Raw genomic sequence first — 19,234 nt, 5'->3', positions numbered from 1 at the left:
TTTTAGGGAAAGAAGTAGCAAACCCAAAGCACTGCGGGAGAACTGTGTCACTATGGAAAAAGTAACATTAAAGAAAAACATGTCAAAAACCATTTTTGTAAAGTTTACACAAGGATCTCAATACAGCACCTATCGCTCCATTTTGCAAATGCAAATAAAACTCTTTTAAGGAAAGATAGCACAGACGCTTTAAAAACAAATGAATAATCTGTGAAGAACGATTTCTCTAATATCAAACAAAGCTTTAGTGCACTCATCCTGAATTCCTGTCATGCTTGATTCATTCAGGAACAAATTAACACTGATACAGTTTGTAATATAAAGCCTAAAGGAAACATTTTAAATCAAGCTGCTGTCAACACAAACGTTGTTGTTTGGGGTTTTTTTCCCCGAGAAATAATATAGCAATACATAATTTCTCACCAGAGGTACCCAAAGGTTCCTGGAGACCCCAGACTAAAGTTTAGGCTGTGAACTTCCCCCTGCCAGCTCAGCAGCTCGTTTTCCAGCTCCTGTAAGGGACAATGCTGCCCAGCGGGCAGGACAGATTCGTGACACAGTTCCCATTCGCAGTTGTGCCACTCCATCCTCCGGGCAAAATCATTCCTGCCTCCTGTCCCTGCCCTCCCTGCCTCTCCTGTTCACCCCTCGAAAGGAAGGGTGGACTCTTAGCAAAACACAGCTCCTAATGCAACATGATTCTAACTGAGATGATGATTAAGTATTGTGTCAACAGAAATAAAAGTGAATAATTGAAATAAGAGCAGATGATTGATTTTGTTCTGTGATTAGATTACAGAGATGATTGTTTACATAAGGAAGCAAATCCAATCATTCAACTGGCATTTTGGGAAACAAAAAAAAAGCAATTCTGGAAATAACAGGATATTGCTCAGTTAATATTACTTTTCAGGCTAAAAACAGCAATAATTTGTAAGGCCTGTTTCAGGAGTTTTCCCGCTATTTGCTCATATTACAAAGGTTTTCTTGCGGCACACGGTGATACTCTAAATATGGTTACATTACAAGCACAATTTTCACTTGACATAAGTAAGGAAATATTATGGTTCAAATCTTTTTTCTCAGAGATTTAATTTCTTTCAAACATTTGAATAGCATGCGACAGACTGTCCACACCTGCATGCATCTCTGGACCAACTTCACTACAGAGAGAAATATATAAAATGCTTTCCAGTGCTGAAGATGCAGGGTCTGCCTCTAGAGGAGGTTGTATCATCATATGTGGAATGTGATTATTGCAAGGAGTAAGTAACTTTCCTACATGTGTTAAGAAGCCGTGATCCCAAATTTCATGTACAAATTGATAAAACCATAATACATATTGCTGATACAGAGCTTATGGCATTTGTCTTGTGGGAGCAAACAGCAAAACTCCCATGACTGTTTAGTCCTGAAGGCTATTTGTGGAGTTATCAGGTGTTCCATGATTATACAGATCAAAAGTGCATAGTAGCATGTCACTACTGTAAGAGGCAGGTTCAAAGTCTCTCTCTTCTTCTCAGTAAAAGAGTAGGCTTACCACCCACAGTCCCTTCTATGACTGCCATGCCCATTGTGACCTGCTTGGGGCAAGGTTCAGGGTGCCAGGCAGTCATGCCTGCCTGTAATTTACAGAAATCCTGGGGATGGATATTCGCACTCAACCAACCTGGACTCCTGTTTTAGCCAAGGAACCCTCCACCGGTCCCTCTATAATGGATGGAAGAAAAGCAGGTCTTCCAGAGAGCAAACCCAAGCAGATCCAAAATTTAGTGCTCTGTATTGTTCTCTGGGAGAACCTGCCTTCATGGACAACAGAGGAAGCTGAGAGAGTCCAGCTAGTTTGCTTAGGTGACTGTGACCTCCATCATCACGGTTATTTCTGAACTCCTGCCTAAATTCTCCTTTCTGCTGGGCCTTTGTTCCTCTCTTTAGCCACCAACTTTGTCCTAGGAAAGCAACGCATAGGTGTGCTCTTCTTCACTCTCTGCCTTCCTTCACTCTCTGATCCCCTCAGCCAGGGATGGTGAACCACTGGCACTGATGCCAGGCTGGTCATCAGGAGCTGGGGCTGGCACCAGCAAGATTGCTGCAGGGCTCCGAAACGAATTTGGCACTGGTCAGCAAAGAGCTTAATCCTTCCTTGCCTGGGCTCTGTGTGGTCTCTGCCTAGCCTCTGGACTCCAGGCACTTCTCTGGGCCCTGGGCGTTGCTCTGGAAGCTAGCTCGTTTAGGATTCAGCCATCCAGGCACTAGAAAGGGTGAAGAACTATGGCAAGGAAGTTAGAAATTAAGAGGGCAGCCTCCTCTTAGAGACAACACCAAGAAAGAAGGATTCACACTACATGTGTGAATGAAGCTAGACTCTTCTCAATGGTGCCCAGTGACAGGACAAGGGGCAATGGGCACAAACTGGAACACAGGAAGTTCCATCTCAATATGAGGAAAAACTTCTTTACTCTGAGGGTGACAGAGCACTGGAACAGGCTCCCCAGAGAGGTTGTGGAGTCTCCTTCTCTGGAGATATTCAAAACCCGCCTGGACGCGATCTTGTGCAACCTCGTCTAGGTGATCCTGCTGTAGTAGGAGGGTTGGACTAGATGATCTTCAGAGGTCCCTTCCAATCCCTACCATTCTGTGATTCTGTGTGATTCTGCGACTTGTGGTGTTTGCAGCCCTGCTGTGGCGCTGGCAATGACACCTAAAGCTCAGTGCAACCTCCTGCATCCCTTTCGAGCTATTTTAGACAAAAGGAATGCTGTGAAAAAATAGGAAATCTAATTATTGCAGCCATGAGACTGAAGTGATAGGGTAATTGCCGGAATGTAACAAGAAACTAGAAAACAGATTACTGAGCAGAACATCTTCTGTCCATGAAAGGGCTATTAAAACTCTACAGAAGGCACCTATGGTAGTATACAATAAGAATGGGAAGACTGGGAAATGTATCCTGCCTCAGGCACAGAGAGCCCAGAGAAGCTGTATCCCCTGGTGTGTCCATCAGCTCATGGGCCATGTACAGCCCGTCAGAGCTGCCTGCTCATGCCTCCTCAAAGAGGTAACAGCACCCTGCCTCAACTGTACAGGGGGAACAAGTGTTGTCCAGGAGTGGCTAATCTTTTGTCACTGAAATTCGGGAATAAAAGAAAACTCCTTAACACCAATGTAGCATGAAGAAGCAGGCATTTCCTTTTATTGCAGCGCTGGGTGTCAGGAGGATAGCTCCTCTAATCAGGCACACCTAACGCTGGTTCTCTTGTCATATTTATACACAAATGTTACAAAGCGGTACACTCCCCATTACAATAATTGGTTCATATTTCTTTGCCTAGCACGCAAACTAGAACGCACGCTCAGTTCCTTTCTCCGCCTCTATCTTTTGAGTAGGTGGGGTAATTTGGGTAGGGGGCTTATGGGTCAGTGGTCGTGGGGACCCTGGCCCAAATTGCCTTTCCCCTAGTTTCTCAATGCTTCGGTGTTGGTAATTGTTTGCTATATGCCTCAGCAAGATAAGGATGTTGCTGGAGGCAATTAATGTCCTCCCTTTCTGCAAAGTATGTACATAAGGACCTTGAAGTGTCTTGTAGCTCCTCCTTTTTCTCATGATGTGTAGCAGGTGCTCATTCTGAGAATCGTTAGCCTTCTACCTAAAGTAACAATGAATAGTTTCTTATCACATATAATACAAGTAGGCCTTCGTTACAGGCCTTTCTTTTTGGCTCCACTTTCACAGGCCAGGTTGTACGTATTGCCAGTTAATAGACCAGGACAGAAGGTGTTGCCTTGTTGATGCATATGCACAGGGTTTGTCAACACTGCATTTACTTTACTGCAATGTTTTATGCTGTTTGCGCTCCCTGACTTAAAGCTCACAGGTTTACGTGTAACGGAAAGAAAACGTGTTCCCGCCGCACAGCCCTAGCCCGCAGCAGCCCCAGCAGCCGCAGGGAAGCCGTTGCACAGCCTCAGCCAGCCCGCACCTCGGGCCCCGGCAGCAGGGCCGTACCCCCACGCTCGCCAGGCGGGGACACTGCGGCACAAACCCGTGACTCGGCCGGCGACAGGGGCTGGCGCAGGGCGACGGGCACCGCTCCCAAGGCGGACCCCGCTACCCGAGGACTCGGGCGGGCAGGACGCGCAACCACCCCACCGCCCAGGCCGCGCTCACCCGCCCCAACGGCCGCGGGTTGGGCCCGCACCGGACTCTCGCGAGAGTGGGGCGGGGGAGCGGGGGACGTTGCGGCGGCGGCGGCGCTGGGCGGTGGGGTCGTGGGACCGCGACCCGGCTCCCCGGGGCTTTCCCTCTCGGGAGCGGCGGGCGTTTGCCGCTGGGAAGGGCGGGGGGGGGGGGGGGCAGTCGCCCCGCGGAGGCCGGGATCATGGCGGTACCGCCGCCTCGACGGGATGCCGTCTCTCGCTGGCCGGGCCGCCCGGCGGCGGGCAGCGGGACGGGACGGGACGGGGAGAGCCTCGCCATCAGGGAGGAGGGCAGCTCAGTAAGTTCCGTCGGCGTCAGTTCCCCGTCTGAGGTGGTCCCAGATCATGGGGAAATCAGCTGTAATTCGTTCGAAACAATTGCTTCTTATAAAAAAATCAGTAAGCAGCCCCGCTAGCAAACCATTTCTACAGACACCCGGAGCGCATCACAGAGCACGCTTGTCCATAACCTAAATTCTGGGACCTTGCTCTGTATCACACTACCTAAATCCCTGTCCTGAGAGCTCATCCCTAGCACTATCCATGTTAGTGAGAGCAGTATGGCTCTTCGTTAGTAAGCAAAGTAAAATCCTCTACCTCCTCTACATTATGATTTTATCTGTGCTTTGGTTTGTGAGCTGTTTTCAGCTCTTGACCTGTAAAAATCAAACTACTGATCAGCTACTGGTCTGGCAGGTTTTTCAAAACCCTGCGTTATATTTGCAAATGTGGTAAATGTAAACAGGAGCAGTAAATAAAGCTGAGAATATTTTTACCAGCTGTGAAATGCATTTGATGTTATCAACATTTATTCATATTTCAGGAAGGAAATTCAGGTTTTAATTGAATATTATGTTAATGAAAGGGGACTAGATTGAAAACCCAGGAAATAAATGTTCTGTATTAAGCGCCGTGAAGGGGACAAGCACTGTTGTCTCTGTGCTGCCTTGCCAGTATGCTTCAAATTTAACCCAGGGTAGTTGGTTGCTTTTCATGGCCCGCATGCGCTTTGGCTGCAGAGTGGTGCTTTTTTAATTTTTCCCGAGCATTGCACCTCAGTTCCCCACTACCAAGTTCCTCGCCTCCCTGTCCTAATCCTTATTGCTTTGGGGTAATTGTGGCATCTACCTGGGCTGCCACCAGAAGGGCTGTCCTATCTATCGGTTTCCATTGCCTCTCCTGCTCTTACATCAGTAAGCTTGTTTGATGAGTGGTATCAGAGGACTAATTCATGCAGCTGAAAACCAAACCTTTTTTCTTATATCAGTTTTCTGCTCTAGCTTTCCACACAACAGTAGGAATACTAGTACTGCACAAGAGAGGCACTGGGGAAACAAGAGAGGGCAAGTGGAAGTGTGTCACCTTTGAGCAACGGACAGGAATAGTGTCAGAGTACTTGACCATGCAGATTTGGCCTAATTCTTACTCAGGCCATAAAGTAAACCAAAACAGAGACAGCTTTTCTCTCTGAAAATAAACAAAAGCAAGCTGTCCTACTGTGAACTTTTGATTTTATTTTAGTATTATTTTTTTTTCTTTAGGATGAAGACTTCCCTAACTCATTTGTGACAGAAGGCAGTCAGCAGTGTGCTGTTCTTACAGGTTAGAACCCTTTCAATTATTCCCCTACATTTTCCCTCTAAGACCACAGGGTGGAAGAAAAGGGGAAGGGGGAAGATATTAGTGTTCACATAACTGTCAAGCTCTAAACAAAATTGGAGCTAAGTCTAGTCACACTTCATGGCTCTTGACATAGGTGAGTAGTTATCTCGGTCACTTCTTGCAGCATGCCCTTGATCACCAATTACTGATTTGGCATTATGGTAGCCAGGTATCCATTATGGTTAGGTATCTACGAGAGCTTAAAAATGGGTTCAGCAGTTTCGGTCTTAATTCATTTACTTTTCACATATGATGTCATCTACACTTGAAACCAGATCCTTCAGATGAGGCACTTTTGCTTATTATGTTCTTTTGTTTGTTGTGAGGAGAAGTAGGTCTAAAGCTGATTAGAATTTTTTTCTGGTAAACTAAGTCTTAGAGGTGCCAGTATCTGATTCAGACCCAAAGCAAATACAAACAAAAATTCCATGAAACCCAACTACTATCTTTTGGGCTGCTCTAAGGAGATAGTAGAAAGGACAGGGAATGCTTTGACAGGAGATCTTTTCGTATCTGTGACAAAGACAAGTAATTAACTCTGGTCATTGTTGTGGTCAGTGCATAGCACCAGCAGTCCCAATCATCCAATCACTAGATTTTTTTCAAAGCCTTTCCTTTGCCTATCATGTTTTCATTCAAGTGGTTTCTCATAACTTTGAAGAATTCCTTGCTGACAAGAAACGCCCCCCATCTCCTCCAAGTGTCTCTGTTGCTTTACAAAATTCTTGATAGCATCAGATTGTTACCTCTCCTGTCATGCTAGGCAGTACTATCTTGTTGCCTACACTGTGTGATATTTTGTAGGAATAAGCTTTGTATTTGTATATTCTTGCACAGTACAGATTTTGACTCAGACACTGAGATTGTAGGCCCTACCATAACACACTAGTAATGAAAGCAGTAATAATAAAAGATGCCAGCATTTTCTATAGGAACCCAAATAAGCTATTCCCTGCTGCAGTTGAATACTTGATGTGCTTTGTGGTTTAATGAATTAAGTGTTCATTCAACACTACTTTTAAATTTAGTGTGATTTATAGGATGGAGTATTAAATTTACATTTCAGTGGGATGTAATTTTATTGTGTCATGCTTAGCTATGTAAATTTCATGTAGATAGTCATAGAATCATAGAATGGTTTGGGTTGGAAGGGACCTCAAAGATCATCTAGTTCCAACCCCCCTGCCATGGGCAGGGACACCCTCCAGTAGACCATAGTCTCCTCAGTCTGTTTCCACTTAGAAGAGCAAGAGAGACTGATGTGAGGGTTCTTTCACTTTCTTATAGATTCCATTTGTGCTCATCTTTTCCCAAGGGCAAACCAGATTCTGTTATCATCTAACTCAGAGGCAGTGGTACCCCGTCCTCAGGAGCCTCAGAATCTGGAGGACTCCTCACCTGCTGGTCAGTTTTCCCTTGTGCACTGGCCATACCAATGTGAAGTCGTCAGGGACAGAATTGAGCACATTGGTAAGTTACTGTGTTATGCTCAAAATCTTGTGTATGGGCAAAGAGGAAGTACACCTTATATATAAATAAAGCCAGGAATTTATTGTTACTATAAGTGAAATCTTAAAGAGACAAATCATTATTAGTCCAGATCTAATTGCTACAGAAAAAATAATAATGCAGTTAAAATTGTTATATGGATGCTTCACTCACACCCTTTTCCTGGCTTCCCCTTCCACTGCTCCTTTAGGTCCTAAGGGTTTCATTGCAGAGGTTTCGTTCTGGTGGAGAGGAGAGGTTGTTTGTTGTGAATTGTCGGCCTCAGGAGTCCTTTGCTGGGAGAAATATGTTTGTATTGATGATTTCTTCTTCCTCACTCTAGGATCCAAAGAACTCTGGGGTCATTTTCATATGTTTGCTAGCTCACTCTTACACCTTACTCTTTCTTCATCAGTCTGCAGCTCCATGTTACATCTGAATTTACCGTATACAGTGTTCTTTACATATGTTAGATATTATTTCCTTGTTCTCTTTGTTACATCTAAAACAAGTTTTGTCCAGCTGTAGGTCTGCATTTCTACACAGAACAACTGCTTGCTCTTGCTGCCCATGTAAGCCTATGGTTGTACCACACAAAGATAAACTAACACAAATTAGCCGTACATACCTGGTCAATTAGAGAAATTGTTGTCCCAGCTAAATTAAGTGAAATAAAGCTGCAGGCAGATAAAGAAAAGTTCAGACAAAGCAAACCTGACAAGCCTCAGTCCCGAGGTCTTGCAAATTCAGTACAAATCTCATGTCCTGTTACTAGCAATGGCAGTACCATATTTCAGGGCTATATGGTTAAATATGATTGTAGGCTAATAACTGCTTTTACGCAGTCTGTACAAAAGTCATACTACAAATCCCTTATGAGATAATGAAACTTGAACAGTCCCTGTGCTTTATAGATACAACCAATTGCAATCTGCAAGTAATCAGTAGAAATTGAAAATGCACAGAGGTGTGACTGAGACATCTATGCCCTTGTTCTGTTACCTTTGAAAATAGATCCCACTATCTTGAGTGGAATGGGATAGGACTGCTGTGAGTATTACAGTAAGGAAAGGCTTACTGTCAGGATGAATTGGTGTTCAACAGATCTTTGACGTGCTGGGCAGATGTCATGCGAGTTACATGGGGACACTGCATTATAGCCGTGCAGCATCGGTGTGGTCAGCAATCAATGACTTCACTCTGTAGTGGGATCATCTGTTTTCTTAATGGTACCAATGCTGTCTAATGTTCACCATTGTCATCCTCACTGATGGTAAGCAAGCTGTACAGGGAACAGAGGTAAGTTTGCACAGCAAAAGTTAGTCCATGCAGAGATTGATATATATTTTTATTTGGAGTTATAGTGAAGATTTGTTCACAGATCCAAAAAATGAGATTCAAAAGGGGGCTTCCCTGTTCCTTGATGTGCAACTGTATAAATAGGATGAACCACTTTTCAATGTTTCCTTCATATTATAAAGACTCTAATACAATCTCCTGCTTGTACTCCTTCTGTGTGTCTCTTCTTTTTCAGATTGGACACCCACGGCCCCTGAGCCATTGTACACTCCAACAGGTTTGGAGATGATGCCGCCATACCAAACTCCTGACAAAGGCACTGTCATTTATCTGGGAGAAGAAGGTGAGAAGACCCTGAGAAATCTTGCTGTGAGCTGTAGGTAGATGAAGCACCTGCTTTGATCTCCTTTATGAACCTAATTCAAAGTTCTGCTCATACTGTTAGTTATCTCAGAAGTCCAGCTCAGCTCAAGCCATTGTTCTCAGTGAATAACAGTATGAACCAGCCCAAAATGAGTTTGTTGTGAAAATATGAGTGGAGAAAGATAACTGAACAGCCAAAAGAGAAAGTGAAAAAGATGAGAGCTGTGTAACTGCAAGATCAACACTAAAGTCTGTGTTGGGAGAATATTTTGTTATCCTGTTTGCTGTAGTGGTTTTGTCAAGACTTCTAACCAAAATCTGGCCAGATTGGATCAGTACTTGATTACAGGCTCCTAAGTCTGGCAAGGATTAATTGGACAGAATTGAAGGGAGTTAATTGCCTTATTCCACCATCACCAGTTGATTATAAAGTTATTTATTCTTTCCTGTGTTTGCTGAGTTGATCCAGTTGCCTTGGATGAACTTGGAACTTCTGACAGTTGTTGATTTTGGTTGTGAGCTACTTCTACATAGAAAAGAAAGAATGATAATAGTTTTGCAATCCTAGGATAACTAGAAGCGGCCACAACATTTTCAGAAGCACAAAACTGAAAGGGAGCTGGCATACTTCTTGAGGTCAAAACAGTTGGTATAAGCTTACAATATACTGAAAAGCACTGGTACTCTTTGACATCATGTTTCTTTAGAAATTAGCTACTTCTGCAGTATGGCTGTATTAGCTGTCACTACTAGGTTGCTACATTCGGTGTCCCAGAAAACTGGTAATTGGCTGTGTGACGAGGAAAGAACCTCTGTACTCCGCAGCTGGACCTGCTAATTTATTGCAAGGGATAAGATGTGGAGGAACACTTTGAATCCCAGCTCCCTGCCTTTTTGAAAACAAGGACGGTGATTTCTGTTATGTTCCTTTAGTTGCTGTTCTTTAAAAATGTGGCCTTCCGTGTACTTTATTACTGACTTGAACTTCATGCACAGGTGACTGGAAGTGATTCTTATTTCAGCCTGTACAACTCTCCAGTAAAGTGTGTGTTCTGGTATCATGGTTTTCAGACTTCCATTAATGAAACTTTCCAACCAAGGAGGTGAAAACTGCTGCCTTTTAGTATGGCCAGTTCTCCCTCCTGCTCCTGAGGAACGATGTTGTGCAGGCAGTTACAGGCAGTTGGCAGTTCCTGGGCTAGCAAACATCAAGCTGCAGCAGAATATGAGTGCTTGCTATCACTGTGAAAACTCTGTATCTAAACATATGCATAATAATTGTATTTGTTGACTACAGGGTGAGTTTTTAAGTGACTGTCATTGTACGTTCACTGCCTCGAGTGTGCCACTTTGCCCCCTAGCCTTGGGTTTGGCTGGTAGCAGGACCTGCAGAGAACTTCAGAGCTCTGGAGCCTTTACTTCCCCTTCCCTGCTTGCCCCAGGGAGAGCAGACTGCTTGTGCGAACTGGGCTGCTGAGTGCTGCAGCCAGCTGGGGGACAGAAGCAGGTGGGAGGAGGAGGACAACTTCGGAGCCCCATGGAGTTAATCTTCTCCTTTCTGTTTCTGGGACAGAAACCACCAGCTTGCGAGCTTTGCCATCTAAGTTATATAGCAATAAATACAATTTTTAAAACCCTAAAATCCTCCTCACAGAGAAGCTCTATAGGATAGGACAGGCATCTGCATTATGCAGATTTATGACCTGAGTGCCTCAGACTGGCATGTAATGAGCCATCATATCCATCGTATCCTGTGGGAGATAGTAGCAGCACTCTCCTGATTCCCACTCCATTTGAATTTGAATTCAGCAGGAGCTGGGAGTTACCGCCTGCCTGGAAACTACCTGCTGCTGAATTCCTATAGGCCCTCCTAAAATCTGATTGAAAAAAAAACAATCCAATGGTGACTCCCATGCAGAAAAATTAAAAACCAGAGATCTCAAATTTTATGCATGCATTTCATTCTGTAACATTTGACTGATTCAGATGTTTCCAGAAACAGTTTTACTGGATTAACTGCTGAAACATTTTTGTTCCTTAATGTTAAGGAAGAGCATGAAGAGGAAGGGAAGGGTAGAGAAACTGTGAGTGGAATTTCAGCTAAATGGAAAGTAATTATTCAAGTGGGTATCCCAGCTAGCAAAGCTAACAGCCCTTCTCTAATGAAAACCCCTATGGGTGTGTAGTAACTTCAATCATGAAGAACAATACACTGAATATGGCATCTTTTGCATGTGGCAACAGTGATTCGAGGAATGAAAAAATTACTTATAGGCATCTTGGCTTTACATAACATCACTGAGTAGTACTGGCAAAACTTTAGTAACACTACCGGAGAGAATAAGACAGACTGCTGCAGGATAAATTTCTAGCACAGCCCCAGTGAAGCAAGGGCAGACATAACTCTGACCTGAACGGGGGCTGCTGCGCAGTTCTAACCCTGCTGTATGGTACAGGGTCAGTCCCCCTTATTTGGCAGCATGGTAAGGCAGCAGTTTCTCCTCAGGTGGATCCAGCGGTAAGGAGACAGAGAGAAGCAAGAATCCAGGAGCTGAGAATACAGTAGCTTGGAGATTGGGGTCTAGCCACCAGTACAAATCCTTCATTTTGCTAGTTAGAAAGTTACATAGCAGGGAATTTCACTTCTGTCAGATAAGAATGACGGTTCGATATTGGCAGTATGAAACCCACAGTCTCATAGTATGTGGTTTTGATTACCCTTGTTTTCCAAGCCTTTGCCACCATATTGGTGCCAATACAGAGCAAGAAAATAAATATTGAAAATAATTCTTGCCTTGGTTCTGTAAAAGGAGGATCCTTGACCATTAAAATTATGACAAGAATATTCTGGAACCAAAACAACTTCCCAACCAAAAAAGTAAGTTCTTGCTGATGGCAAACCTGGAAGTTCTGGTGTTTAATGAGCTAAGGTAATGAAGATTGTAGTAAAAGGTTCAGCTGTGCCTCTGTGGAGCCTCTCATCTGAGGAAAAAGTAGCAGAAGAGAGCAAAAGGAGATATAGGCTCAAAGCATGCTAAATATAAAAGTGATTGCTGCCAGGTCTGGGTGTCATAGTTTTTACTTCTAGACTAGAATAATTGAATACAGAGATTTAAAAACAAACTGATGGCAAGAGTTGTCAGCTACATGTGATTTCTGAGTAGAGAAATTACCCGTTTGACTAGTGAAAAGGCCTGGGGGAGCTGAGTCCCAGCTCAGTTTCCACCTAACTTAGTTGCTCAGTTGCTTTGCCTAAGTACAGAATATGAATTGCCCTTTGCTCATGCAGAGAGACACAGGCACCTCCAAGACAGAGGCAGAGTTCATTTTACAGCTGAACCTTGTATGGCTGAAATCCATAAGGTTAAGTGCGAATGGGCAGCAAAATCTTCGTGTAATTTCTTTCAGGCTTACCTAAGATATGCTTTGAAGTTCAGCTCCATGCAGTTGTCTGTTTCTAGAAGGCATTTTCAGAAGGATGCAGGTATCCCCTAAAATGACTAATACTGAAATGAAAGACATCTGTTCTGCTCCTTCCCCTAGCTAACAAAAACTCCTGCTTTATGTATTCCCAAGTGAGAGGTCTCTGCCCCCTGAAGCAGATCTTCCATCAGAAAGGGGACACCACACTGGTCTTTGAAGCACGGTTTGAGAGTGGGAATTTGCAGAAGGTGGTCAAAGTGTAAGTTTCTATTCTTTTTTTCTTTAATTATGAAGTTATTATCAGAGTTGATATTATCAGCAGCCTGCTATCAGTTTCAGAGCAGAGTGTGCTACTCTGGGTTTGTAACTTGTTTTAGATTAGTTGAATAAGCTTCAAAAGTAGTTTCAGGTAGCCTTCACTTCAAATGGTCTGACAGCCATTCCATAGCACTGAATGTTTTCTGTAGGTGATAATCACCCACACAAACTCAACACCTTTTCTTAGGCACCTCCTTTTAAAGCATCGCGTGGAGAATGTTTTTAGAAGTCCCAGTTATTGTTAGAAGTCCTAATGAGGACAGCATTATTGACATGCTCAGTGCAATTAGGCATCTTTTCCTGGCAGCTGCGTAGACTTTGATTTATGACAGTGTAAATCAGATTTGCACCTGATTATCTGAGGGGTGCTTTTTCATGTCAGTCCACATTATTTGACACTACATCATACCACAGTGCTAACCAGCATCACAACTGTTTGTCTTCTTTCTCCCTACCAGCAATGAATTTGAGTACCAGCTGACCCTGCGCACTGACCTCTACACAAGCAGACACACGCAGTGGTACTACTTCCAAGTAAGCAACACGCAGGCAGGGATGCCATATCGCTTCACTATTGTCAACTTTACCAAGCGTAACAGCCTATATAAATGTGGCTTACGGCCACTGTTGTACTCAGAAGTCGATGCTAAGAAACACAAGGTTGGCTGGCGAAGGACTGGAAATGAAATAAAGTATTACAAAAACAATGCGGGCCAAGGTGGACGTCAGTATTTCTCACTCACCTGGACGTTCCAGTTCCCTTATGACCAAGACACCTGCTATTTTGCCCACTGCTATCCTTATACCTACTCCAACCTGCAGGAGTACCTGCTGACCATCTCTAAAGATCCAGTGAAGTCCAAATTCTGCAAGATTCACATCTTGTGCCGTTCACTGGCAGGAAACGTAGTGTATGTTTTAACTATCACCAACCCCTCCAAAAGTGGCAAGGGCACCGAGAGGAAGGCCGTGATACTAACTGCGAGGGTGCATCCAGGAGAAACTAACAGTTCCTGGATAATGAAGGGCTTTGTGGATTACATTCTTAGCGATTCAGGCAAAGCTCAACTGCTGCGAGACAATTTTGTCTTCAAAGTGGTACCAATGTTGAATCCAGATGGTGTGATTGTGGGAAATCACCGCTGCTCTTTGACAGGTCAGGACTTGAACCGCAAATACAGATCTAATGTGAAGAAATGTTATCCTTCCATTTGGTATACTCGAAACATGATCAGAAGGTAACCTCATTTTCTTTCTCTTTAGAACAGATGATTTTCCTTTCCACGGTCTCTTTGTTAGTGTGACTTCTCAGTCCTTTGTTGTTTCCATCTTTTTCTTCCTTCCTTCCTTCCTTCCTTCCTTCCTTCCTTCCTTCCTTCCTTCCTTCCTTCCTTCCTTCCTTCCTTCCCTCCCTCCCTCCCTCCCTCCCTCCCTCCCTCCTTCCCTTTCTTTCTTCCCTTTCTTCCTCCCTCACTTTCCCTCTTTCTCTTCCCCCTAGAGAAACAATGTTGTTTACATCTTTGCCCTGTACCCAAGGGTTGACTGTTTTGTTTGCGTTCAGTTGCATTTCTAAGTGGGTTCTTTTTTTATTCAGTATTATGCAGGTTTTCCTGTAATATCCTTTCTCCATTCCTGGTTATAAGTTATATCTCCAAAATAAAAGAGTTTTCATCAAAACATTTTTAGCATATTTCTCCCCACTATCCTCTGCCAAAATCTACTTATCGGATTCCTTATTTGTCTCATTTTCTTCTTTTCTGGCATACAAGCACATCCCAGAATGAAGTTAGGTTCAGAACAGGTCCCACGTGTCCACTTGACAGAAAAGATTGCCAAGTTTGCTGTATGTTTTTGTCACAAATAAGATTTTGTTACATGGCTTTGGTTTAACAGCAATTTAGGATTTATTAATATTTTTGAGATAGATCACAAGATTAGGTTGTATAATCATTAACAGCATTTAATCCTCAGCCAATTTAACAGAGCAATTCAATGGAATTTGCTGCAATCAAAATAGTGACTTAGTTAGGGATTTGAGAATGGCAAGGGTCACCTGAAACTTACAGCAGGATTGCACGCACAGATGGACATTAAAGCAAACCACACGTACAGACAGGCAGACAAACCTAATCGTGAATCAAATTATACACACACACAGATAGACAGGCAAATAGTTCTCCATCAAATTGCATGCGCGTGCACGCACACACACACACACAGAGGTTAACCTATGATTAAAATTTCCCTTTTGGTGAGTTTCACGAATTACTCACTTTTATGCGCCGGCACTCATCAATGGACAGTCAGTGAACCTCGTGAAATCAGGTCTCGGGGTCTTCACGAAATCGTTGATGGATGATCTTCCAATCCTCATGAAATCTACCCTGATGGGCATCCCAGCTTGGGGGAGATCCTGGCTCACAGCCCGCTGTGGTCCCGGAGAGCTCAAAAAGTCTCGCATTTGGATCGCTGCTTATACAATCTCGAGATGATTGGCTTTGGTCAGTATTCTCCATTCTGGACACAATTTGTCCTCAGTCATTCTGGTAGTCAATTCAGGCAGCAGGTAGCCCAGGTGTGGCCAGGGGGTGCCTGGCACCCAAGTCACAGCACTTGTATCCAAGATAACAGCACAACAGGGCTTATCCTGAGATCTCAGAGTAGTCCGGGCAGCTGCAGCACCACAGTTTTGCTACAAATATGTTTGATTTCTTACGCAGACCTCTAGTCAGACAGACATTGATACTCTGGATATAAAACTAAACCTTTGGGTATTAAACTAAACCTTCAGCTGGTAAACTAAATCCCTCTGTTGTCCCAAATCTGGGTTCTTCACCCGGTGTGCAAAGAGCCAATCACACACAGAGTCAAGATATTTATTTGTTTCAGTTCTGGCCAGAATAGGCTGCCAGGCATCTAACACCAGCCAGCACAGCGAGTACATCAAGCGTGCCTTTTTTATAATAACAAGATGTAGCTGATTGGTGTTCTTAAACTTCCTTAACCACCTTTCACCCACCTTCACCATACATATGCATTTACTGCATGCTTCAAGCATTTGAGGAGGTCTAATTAACATGCTCATTATTCACAAAGGAGTGTACATTTTAGTATTAAAATCAATACAGGAGAGTTGAGGATACAGTATTTCTTGATACTATTCCAAGGCTAGATATATTTTATATGCACTTACAGTAGAGAAAGAATAGTTTGAAGGGTTCTATTGTTCTAAATCCCTGGTCCATTGAGAAATCTTATCCTGGTTACTATAGTTTCAGAACATACTGTTAAGGATACTTGAGGTGGCGTATACTTTGTGCAGTCTTAACCCTTATTTTTCCTACATCACCTCTGGTTTAAATTCTGTAACAAATTAATATAAACAAGACTCTTGTGCAAAAAGCCAATGACAGAATTAGTACATTTAATGTTTTTTTTTATCCACTGCCAGTTACAGCCTATTTTAAATAAGATCCGTATTTTTTCAAATGACTGTTTTGGCATGTAGATCCCTAGCTTACAGGAGATGAGCACTGTACCTCTCCTTCTTTTCCATGAGAATTCCTCTCTCTGTCTTACTATATGGAGACAGCCTGCACTCATCAGTGCCCTCTAATTAATATTAATTGTGTCTGCTGAAATGCAATTGACCTTCAGCCTCATATTCAGCTACTGGCAGCTGAGACAGATATGTTTATTACTTCTTCCTTCTTAATTCCACCATGGATTTCCAACTCCTGCCCAAAGTAAAGCCCCAGGTGACAACGCTGTGGTGTCAGCACATCTTCCCTGTAGAGCTCTGCTTCAACACAAATTGGGTATTGGGGGCGTGGGTTGCTAAACCCCATTGTGTCTACGTGAAAATTTTCTTTAAAAAGTTAGTTAAGCAATAATATGTTGCAGAATCTTGGCATATCATACAAATTGATGTCTCCAGTTTGATAAAGGAAAGAATATTCACTGCCATTTATGCTTCAGTCTCATAATTGTAAAGCTTGTATTATTCAACACGTCCAGTAGTGAAAGAGCAGCAGATAAGAATAGCGGGTTTCAGCTGTACAACATGCTCGTGTATACATCTACAGAGCTGGATGTATATAACTGAGCCCGAGAGCTAGAACAAACACATGGACAAAGGCTGATGGTGCATACACTCATGTCTTATTTCTGTGCAGTGACAAGTGTTTTATTCTGGAGGGAACTGAGCAATTTGGCTCTAGCACTTTAAAGGTTTAACTTAGAGTTCCGAATATGAAATTCGTATTGATTTCTTTATCTTTAGGTTACACATGAGCTTCAGTGTAACATATTAACTCAGACTAGTTTCTGAGGTGGAGAAAAAAACCCACCACTTTTAATAATGTATTCTATGTCATCCCATATTACAGAGTGATGGGGGAACGTGATGTTTTTCTGTATTGTGACATCCACGGTCACAACAGGAAACAAAATGTCTTCATGTATGGTTGTGAGAGAAGGCAGCAAGCAAAAGGACCATACGTGCATCCACGTGTCTTCCCACTCTTGCTGAGCAAGAGTTGCCCAGATAAGGTAAGCAGATGTCTGGCTAGAAAATTACCTAAAAATTCAGGCACCATCTGGGATCTCTGATTTTTTGTTGTCACGTTTACTAAAAGACCGCACTTCACCCAGTAAAATAATCTTCAGTGGGCTAAAACTAGAAATGGTAGGAATATGAAATATTAACTCCTTTGAAATTCCAGCACTCCAAAACGTATCGTGCTGAATTGGGACATAAAGTTAGCATTTTTTAAAGTTTGGGGCTTTTTTAAATGGAAAAAAAAATTAATATCAAACTAACATTGTTTTAACAATGTCAAAAACTAACATTAAATATTGTGTACTCATATATTAAATGCAGCTTCAAAATATGTTATAGAATTATAAACAAAAAAGTAAGCAAATAAGAAACTAAAGAAGAAAAACTTTTCTCCAGATTGAATCCTTTTGTAAAACTTCTGTTGAAAATTGTGTCAAAATCACCATGTTTGTGTAAGATATTTCAATTACAAGGAAAAAAATAGTAGGAAAGGAGTATTTAAAGTAAAATAAACTTTTAATTGAAAGGCTGTTATTTCACCTGCATCTCCGTTATACCTGTAATAACAGTATGCTCTGAGCTATGTTGTGCAATATTCAAGTAAGGTAGAGTGAAAACTCACAATTGTTTACCTGGTAGATAAGATTTAAGAAAACTTGCAGGGTTAAAATTAAATTATTGCATCTGCCTGCTTACTTGAAAGGCTGACGCTGTACCTGTCCTTTAAGTTCTCATTCCCAGATTGCCGTTTCAGAGTACAAAAGAGCAAAAAAGGCACAGGTCGAGTGGTAATGTGGAAGATGGGCATCAACAACAGCTACACTTTGGAAGCCTCTATCTGTGGCTCTAAGTTGGGTGAGACAATTCCCTGTAGTTATTTAGTAGGAATCATCAAAGACAACCTTTACTTTTGTTTTTTTCATGGAGAATGATAGCTTGAACTGTCATCCCCTTGTTGGCATTCTGTCTGATGATTTAAGATAAATGTTGGAACACTAAACTAAGAAAACACTGAAACGAGGGCGTTCAACTAGCAACCTTTCAGGCCACTGCTAGCATTATTGCATATGTATCATGAAACAACAACATTAGCGGCTGGCAGATTAAAAGCAGTAACTAAAGCCAGTTGCATTTTTAGGAAATTTTGTAATAGGCAATCAGTTAACTATGCATTATAGTTAATCCCCTCTGAGTGGATAGATTTGTTCATATAGGCAGAATAATGATTTGTATTATCATCTATATAAAACTCTGGCAATCATAGATGCGTCTAGCATCTGGCAGTGAAAGATATGTGAGTTTGGAGTCAGCCACCATCCTGAAATATCACAGATACCTAGCAGTCAGTAGTATGACTAACATTTTCATTTCTGTCTTGCTTCTCTTGGTGCTGCAGGCTGCAGACGAAGCACCCATTTCGATATGAAAGACTTGGAGTCAATAGGACAGCATTTCTGTGATGCTCTCTTGAACTACTGTGTTCATAACAAGGAGGTAAGGAAAGTCCCCCCTAGGCCTTTTCTCCTGCCTCAGTTCATCCTACTGTGACAAAGCGTAATACTCTATAGGGTTATGGCAATAATGAATTTGGTAATGGCTTTCTTTAAGCAGTAAACTAAATTTGTGGTGTTTCTTATTATCTGTGCCTGAAGGAACAAGAGAAAGTAGTGAAACAGCAAGCCAGAGTGAACATCAAAGTCCTGAATTCTGATGTGTTAGACTGGGATTCCAGGTAACACTGAACTATTCAGATATGCTACAATTTATTATATGTTCTCTGCACTTCATAAGGAGTGCTAGAGTAAATGTTAGAAATGTTACTAAAATTAGACTTTTAATAGTCACACTCCTTAATTTAACAGTCCTTAAACGATTGCATACTAATTTTATATGCAAACCTTAATAGCCAGTTTATTGGAGGTA

General features: G+C 42.5%; 1 protein-coding gene across 2 annotated transcripts in view; it reads left to right on the top strand.

Annotated features, from left to right (window-relative positions):
- The first annotated feature begins 4,370 nt into the window (after positions 1–4,370).
- The window catches only part of AGBL3 (AGBL carboxypeptidase 3), a 26,652-nt gene continuing 11,788 nt past the window's right edge, over positions 4,371–19,234 (top strand). For both annotated transcript variants that reach the window (XM_054815211.1, XM_054815221.1), the window contains exons 1-10: positions 4,371–4,496; positions 5,739–5,799; positions 7,147–7,329; positions 8,882–8,989; positions 12,553–12,691; positions 13,209–13,988; positions 17,139–17,301; positions 18,040–18,166; positions 18,708–18,805; positions 18,964–19,043. In XM_054815211.1, coding sequence (XP_054671186.1) covers positions 4,380–4,496; positions 5,739–5,799; positions 7,147–7,329; positions 8,882–8,989; positions 12,553–12,691; positions 13,209–13,988; positions 17,139–17,301; positions 18,040–18,166; positions 18,708–18,805; positions 18,964–19,043 — 1,856 coding nt within the window. In that variant the 5' untranslated portion in view covers positions 4,371–4,379. The remainder of the gene's footprint in view (positions 4,497–5,738; positions 5,800–7,146; positions 7,330–8,881; positions 8,990–12,552; positions 12,692–13,208; positions 13,989–17,138; positions 17,302–18,039; positions 18,167–18,707; positions 18,806–18,963; positions 19,044–19,234) is intronic.

The sequence above is a fragment of the Grus americana genome, chromosome 1 (assembly GCF_028858705.1).
Source record: "Grus americana isolate bGruAme1 chromosome 1, bGruAme1.mat, whole genome shotgun sequence".
NCBI lineage: Eukaryota > Metazoa > Chordata > Aves > Gruiformes > Gruidae > Grus > Grus americana.
Note: the sequence above shows the minus strand (reverse complement) of the source record. Positions and strands in the feature narration are given on the sequence as shown.